Below are 7,500 nucleotides of genomic sequence, written 5' to 3' on the forward strand. Positions count from 1 at the left end.
GGTGTAGTAGATCTGTACCAGAACAGAGGGAGGGATCCTGAGAGGAGGGGTGTAGTAGATCTGTACCAGAACAGAGGGAGGGATCCTGAGAGGAGGGGTGTAGTAGATCTGTACCAGAACAGAGGGAGGGATCCTGAGAGGAGGGGTGTAGTAGATCTGTACCAGAACAGAGGGAGGGGTGTAGTAGATCTGTACCAGAACAGAGAGGAGGGGTGTAGTAGATCTGGACCAGAACAGAGAGGAGGGGTGTAGTAGATCTGGACCAGAACAGAGGGAGGGGTGTAGTAGATCTGTACCAGAACAGAGAGGAGGGGTGTAGTAGATCTGTACCAGAACAGAGAGGAGGGGTGTAGTAGATCTGTACCAGAACAGAGAGGAGGGGTGTAGTAGATCTGGACCAGAACAGAGGGAGGGGTGTAGTAGATCTGTACCAGAACAGAGAGGAGGGGTGTAGTAGATCTGTACCAGAACAGAGAGGAGGGGTGTAGTAGATCTGGACCAGAACAGAGGGAGGGGTGTAGTAGATCTGTACCAGAACAGAGAGGAGGGGTGTAGTAGATCTGTACCAGAACAGAGGGAGGGGTGTAGTAGAGCTGTACCAGAACAGAGAGGAGGGGTGTAGTAGATCTGGACCAGAACAGAGAGGAGGGGTGCAGTAGATCTGTACCAGAACAGAGATATAAACCTACATATATATGTTTCAGTAAAGTTGGATGTTCATCATTTATAACAATAGTTACCAACTGCAGGGATGGAACGTAAGACTCAGGACATAGAGGTTGTGTTGGCAGCTGCAGAGAGGTGTTTGGGTGTGAGAGACAGCAGACGAGTTACAGGGTGGGTTGAGTGGTGGTGTCCCATCATCTCAGACTGTTGGCCTGAAGTAGGACTAAATAGATTTAAATAGTAGGGTATTTATTATTATTGTTTGAGAGTGTAGTGTTAAATAGTAGGGTATCTTTTTTTAAATGACTTTGAGGAAAGATAATTAAGAACAGTATAAGCGAGTTCAACTCCAGTCTAGTAGGTGGCGGTAATCTTGAGCATTTCAGGTACAATGACAACCTAGTGTTTATATCCCGGGACATAAATGGTCATTCTTTTTGACCTGTCCCCAAATGAATATATAGTCGGTTCAGAGTTGGTGTTGATATTTCAAGCTGCGTGTCCTGATCGCGTCTGGTGTGGATGGACCAATCAGCGAGCGGTCCGGTCAGCACGGAACGTCCGCAGCGGATTTACGCTCCGCTGTTCTGAGTTACATTGATAATAATCACCGCCGGTCGACTCCGTCTTACTGCTGCTTTCTGGAAACAAGCGCTGTAAACATGGAGATATGGCGGTGTGGAAACTAGAACTCGAAAAAATAGTTGTATTTCAATCTAAACATTTTGTGTTTTTTTAGAAAACTATCGCTGATATTTAAGTTGAAGTCCTTATGCGTTAATGTTCAAACCGAGCGTCGGGAATCTTAACCAAACCGCCTCCGTCCAATGACTTTAACTCTGTGTAATGGAACTGGGTCAAGGGACTAGGGAATTAATCTTGTTATCTAGACTTTATTAAACTTACTTTTCTGGCGTTCCAGTTGTTTTGTGCCACAGAAAAGTAGCGACAGCGGTGTCTCATCGCGGCCCGCAACACCGCTCCACTTAACAACCGCATCGTATCTGGGTTTTATTATATCCGTCTCTCGATGGGAAATGAGATTGATCAGAGAGTACTACTACTGTAGATGGATAAAACACGTTGGGAAGGGTTTGTCTTCCGACCTTCACCTGTCGCATAAACTGTAACGTCATCAGTAACCGACTCCGGCTGGCTTGTTTTTCAGTTTTAAAAGAAAATGAACTCTGTCGCCACCTGTCGACGGGTTTGCGAAACAATATCAAATGAATCTCCACAGAAACCAAACCACTGAAAAATGTGGATTCTTATTTATTAACTTAACTTTCATATATATATATATACACATATTAGATGTACACATGCATTTGAAGTCAGAAGTTTACATACACCTTAGCCAAATACATTTAAACTATTTTTTTTTCTCACAATTCCTGACATTTAATCCTAGTAAAATCCCCTGTCTTAGGTCAGTTAGGATCACCACTTTATTTTAAGAATGTGAAATGTAAGAATTATAGAATGATTAGGACTGGAGGGACTGGAGGAGAGGTACAGATCTAGCTAAACAGAACAATAGTGTACAGAATAATATTAGAGATAATTATTTATTTCAGCTTTTATTTCCTTCATCACATTCCCAGTGGGTCAGAAGTTTACATACACTCAATTAGTATTTGGTAGCATTGCCCTTAAATTGTTTAACTTGGGTCAAACATTTCGGGTAGCTTTCCACAATAAATTGGGTGAATTTTGGCCCATTCCTCCTTCCAGACTCACATTAAGCATATCCAATCGAAAATTAAATCTAGAATCGGCTTCCTATATCGCAACAAAGCATCCTTCACTCATGCTGCCAAACATACCCTCGTAAAACTGACCATCCTACCGATCCTCGACTTCGGTGATGTCATCTATAAAATAGCCTCCAACACTCTACTCAGCAAACTGGATGCAGTCTATCACAGTGCCATCCGTTTTGTCACCAAAGCCCCATACACTCGTCTTTCCTTCCAGTTCTCTGCTGCCCATGACTGGAACGAATTGCAAAAATCTCTGAAGCTGGAGACTCACATCTCCCTCACTAGCTTTAAGCACCAGCTGTCAGAGCAGCTCACAGATCACTGCACCTGTACATAGCCCATCTGTAAACAGCCCATTTATCTACCTACCTCATCCCCATACTGGTATTTATCTATTTATTTATGTTGCTCCTTTGCACCCCAGTATCTCTACTTGCTCATTCATCTTCTGCCGATCTACCATTCCAGTGTTTAATTGCTATACTGTAATTACTTCGCCACCATGGCCTATTTATTTCCTTATCTTACCTCATTTGCACTCACTGTATATAGACTTTTTGGCAACATGATGCTGCCACCCCCATGCTTCACGGTTGGGATGGTGATCTTCGGCTTGCAAGCCTCCCCTTTCTCCTACAAACATAACGATGGTCATTATGGCCAAACAGTTCTATTTTTGTTTCATCAGACCAGAGGACATTTCTCCAAAAAGTATGATCTTTGTCCCAATGTTCAGTTGCAAACCGTAGTCAGGCTTTTTTATGGCGGTTTTGGAGCAGTGGATTCTTCCTTGTGGAGCGGCCTTTCAGGTTGTCGATATAGGACTCGTTTTACTGTGGATATAGATACTTTTGTACCTCTTACCTCCACATCTTCACAGGGGCCAGTGTTGCTTACAGTTTCTAAAGACAGTAGATAGACCCAGTGTAGTGTAGATTACAGTTTCTATAGACAGTAGATATACCCAGTGTAGATTACAGTTTCTATAGACAGTAGATAGACCCAGTGTAGTGTAGATTACAGTTTCTATAGACAGTAGATAGACCCAGTGTAGATTACAGTTTCTATAGACAGTAGATAGACCCAGTGTAGATTACAGTTTCTATAGACAGTAGATAGACCCAGTGTAGATTACAGTTTCTATAGACAGTAGATAGACCCAGTGTAGTGTAGATTACAGTTTCTATAGACAGTAGATAGACCCAGTGTAGATTACAGTTTCTATAGACAGTAGATAGACCCAGTGTAGATTACAGTTTCTATAGACAGTAGATAGACCCAGTGTAGATTACAGTTTCTATAGACAGTAGATAGACCCAGTGTAGTGTAGATTACAGTTTCTATAGACAGTAGATAGACCCAGTGTAGATTACAGTTTCTATAGACAGTAGATAGACCCAGTGTAGATTACAGTTTCTATAGACAGTAGATAGACCCAGTGTAGTGTAGATTACAGTTTCTATAGACAGTAGATAGACCCAGTGTAGATTACAGTTTCTATAGACAGTAGATAGACCCAGTGTAGTGTAGATTACAGTTTCTATAGACAGTAGATAGACCCAGTGTAGTGTAGATTACAGTTTCTATAGACAGTTGATATGCCCAGTGTAGTGTAGATTACAGTTTCTATAGACAGTAGATAGACCCAGTGTAGATTACAGTTTCTATAGACAGTAGATAGACCCAGTGTAGATTACAGTTTCTATAGACAGTAGATAGACCCATTGTAGATTACAGTTTCTATAGACATAGACCCAGTGTAGATTACAGTTTCTATAGACAGTAGATAGACCCAGTGTAGATTACAGTTTCTATAGACAGTAGATAGACCCAGTGTAGTGTAGATTACAGTTTCTATAGACAGTAGATAGACCCAGTGTAGATTAGTTTCTATAGACAGTAGATAGACCCAGTGTAGATTACAGTTTCTATAGACAGTAGATAGTGTAGATTACAGTTTCTATAGACAGTAGATAGACCCAGTGTAGTGTAGATTACAGTTTCTATAGACAGTAGATAGACCCAGTGTAGATTACAGTTTCTATAGACAGTAGATAGACCCAGTGTAGTGTAGATTACAGTTTCTATAGACAGTAGATAGACCCAGTGTAGTGTAGATTACAGTTTCTATAGACAGTAGATAGACCCAGTGTAGATTACAGTTTCTATAGACAGTAGATAGACCCAGTGTAGATTACAGTTTCTATAGACAGTAGATAGACCCAGTGTAGTGTAGATTACAGTTTCTATAGACAGTAGATAGACCCAGTGTAGATTACAGTTTCTATAGACAGTAGATAGACCCAGTGTAGATTACAGTTTCTATAGACAGTAGATAGACCCAGTGTAGATTACAGTTTCTATAGACAGTAGATAGACCCAGTGTAGTGTAGATTACAGTTTCTATAGACAGTAGATAGACCCAGTGTAGATTACAGTTTCTATAGACAGTAGATAGACCCAGTGTAGATTACAGTTTCTATAGACAGTAGATAGACCCAGTGTAGATTACAGTTTCTATAGACAGTAGATAGACCCAGTGTAGATTACAGTTTCTATAGACAGTAGATAGACCCAGTGTAGCGTTACAGTTTCTATAGACAGTAGATAGACCCAGTGTAGATTACAGTTTCTATAGACAGTAGATAGACCCAGTGTAGTGTAGATTACAGTTTCTATAGACAGTAGATAGTGTGTAGTACAGTTTCTATAGTAGACCCAGTGTAGATTACAGTTTCTATAGACAGTAGATAGACCCAGTGTAGTGTAGATTACAGTTTCTATAGACAGTAGATAGACCCAGTGTAGATTACAGTTTCTATAGACAGTAGATAGTGTGTAGTACAGTAGACCCAGTGTAGATTACAGTTTCTATAGACAGTAGATAGACCCAGTGTGTGTAGATTACAGTCTCTATAGACAGTAGATAGACCCAGTGTAGATTACAGTTTCTATAGACAGTAGATAGACCCAGTGTAGTGTAGATTACAGTTTCTATAGACAGTGTAGACCCAGTGTAGTGTAGATTACAGTTTCTATAGACAGTTGATAGCCCAGTGTAGTGTAGATTACAGTTTCTATAGACAGTAGATAGACCCAGTGTAGATTACAGTTTCTATAGACAGTAGATAGACCCAGTGTAGATTACAGTTTCTATAGACAGTAGATAGACCCATTGTAGATTACAGCTGCCAGTGTAGTGTAGACTGTTTCTTAGACAGTAGATCTGTGGTTTAGGGTAGTTTAGATCCGGCTCATTGCCAGACAACACACACCACAGTGTAGATTACAGTTTCTATAGACAGTAGATAGACCCAGGAGAGTGTAGATTACAGTTTCTATAGACAGTAGATAGACCCAGTGTAGACAGCTAAGAAACACAGGGTAACGGGGTTTCTATAGACAGGAGATATACCCAGTGTAGTGTAGATTACAGTTTCTATAGACAGTAGATAGACCCAGTGGATTACAGTTTCTATGGACAGTAGATAGACCCAGGTAGTATAGATTACAGTTTCTATAGAGGAGAGGTAGATAGACCCAGGTAGATTACAGTTTCTATAGACAGTAGATAGACCCAGTGTCCTGTAGATTACAGCAGGCTAGAGATAAGGGAGTCCCACTAACGGGTGTGTCCCCACAGTGAGGAGAGGAGTGTGTGGAGTGTGTGTGTGAGAGGAGTGTGTGTGTGAAGGAGTCTGTGTCTGTGTGTGGAGAGGAGTGTGGAGTGGAGGTGTGTGTGGAGAGGAGTGGTGAGGAGTGGAGAGGAGAGGAGTGAGTGAGTGTGAGGAGGAGTGAGTGTTGTGTGTGAGGAGAGGAGAGGTGTGTGTGTGTGTGTGTGGAGTGGAGTGTGTGAGTGCGTGCGTGGTGCGTGTGTGTGTGTCAGACATGAGGACTTCAGAGGTGACAGTTGGCTGCTCGGAGTTTCTTGTTCTGTGGTTTGGGTAGTTTGATCCGGCTCATTGCCAGGACAACACACACCACACCGGAGAGGAGCTGGCCACGCCCAGCCAGAAGGACCAATCCAGTCGCTCATCCAGAATGGAGAAATGGAAAAGAGAGGTAGTTAGAGACACGTTCCGGAGACCGATGAGTCTGACAGCAGCTAAGAAACACAGGACGGCTAAGACCCAAACACCCCTGGAGGAGAGGAGAGGAGGAGATGGGAGAGGGAGGAGAGGAGAGGAGGAGAGGAGAGGAGAGGGAGAGGGAGAGGGAGAGGGAGAGGAGAGGAGAGGAGAGGAGAGGAGAGGAGAGGAGAGGAGAGGAGAGGAGAGGAGATGGAGAGGAGAGGAGAGGAGAGGAGAGGAGAGGAGAGGAGAGGAGAGGAGGAGATGGGAGAGAAGAGAAGTTGGAGAGGAGAGGGAGGAGATGAGAGGAGAGGAGAGGAGATTAGGAGATGGGAGAGAAGAGAAGTTGGAGAGGAGAGGAGAGGAGAGGAGAGGAGAGGAGAGGAGACATTAGAAGGAGAGGTCCACAGATTACCAGAGGAGAGGAGAGGAGACCAAGGAGAGAGAGATTACCAAGGTAGTCCCCACATTAGAGGAGTGTCCCCACAAGAGAAGGTGGAGAGGACAGGAGAGGAGATGAGAGGAGAGGAGAGTCCCCACAGATAGAGGAGAGGAGATGGGAGTCCCCACATTAGTTGGAGTAGTCCCCACATAACCAAGGTAGTCCCCACATTGGAGAGGAGTGGGACATTACCAGAGAGTTTGGAGAGGAGGAGACAAGGGAGGGGACATTACCAGAGGTAGTCCCCACAAGACCAGGGGAGGAGATAAGAGATGGTACCAGGTAGTGTGTGTGTACCAAGTGTAGTCCCCATCCTCCTGGGTCATTACCAGGGTATGCCCCACATTACCAAGGTATGCCCCACATTACCAAGGTAGTCCCCACATTACCAAGGTAGTCCCCACATTACCAAGGTAGTCCCCACAATACCAAGGTAGTCCCTACATTACCAAGGTAGTCCCCACATTACCAAGGTAGTCCCCACATTACCAAGGTAGTCCCCACAATACCAAGGTAGTCCCTACATTACCAAGGTAGTCCCCACAATACCAAGGTAGTC

At 43.4% G+C, this 7,500-nt stretch overlaps 2 protein-coding genes across 2 annotated transcripts in view; both read right to left on the bottom strand.

Moving 5' to 3' along the window:
• LOC124020866 (cytosol aminopeptidase-like) overlaps positions 1–1,811 on the bottom strand; it is a 34,558-nt gene extending 32,747 nt beyond the window's left edge. The window contains 1 exon segment of the mRNA XM_046336162.1: positions 1,573–1,811. Within this exon segment, the coding sequence (XP_046192118.1) occupies positions 1,573–1,665 (93 nt within the window). The 5' untranslated portion in view covers positions 1,666–1,811.
• Positions 1,812–6,505: 4,694 nt separating this feature from the next.
• Positions 6,506–7,500, bottom strand: part of LOC124020863 (clarin-2-like) — an 11,072-nt gene continuing 10,077 nt past the window's right edge. The window contains exon 5 of the mRNA XM_046336158.1: positions 6,506–6,569. Within this exon, the coding sequence (XP_046192114.1) occupies positions 6,553–6,569 (17 nt within the window). The 3' untranslated portion in view covers positions 6,506–6,552. The remainder of the gene's footprint in view (positions 6,570–7,500) is intronic.

The sequence above is a fragment of the Oncorhynchus gorbuscha genome, unplaced genomic scaffold (assembly GCF_021184085.1).
Source record: "Oncorhynchus gorbuscha isolate QuinsamMale2020 ecotype Even-year unplaced genomic scaffold, OgorEven_v1.0 Un_scaffold_960, whole genome shotgun sequence".
NCBI classification, from domain to species: domain Eukaryota; kingdom Metazoa; phylum Chordata; class Actinopteri; order Salmoniformes; family Salmonidae; genus Oncorhynchus; species Oncorhynchus gorbuscha.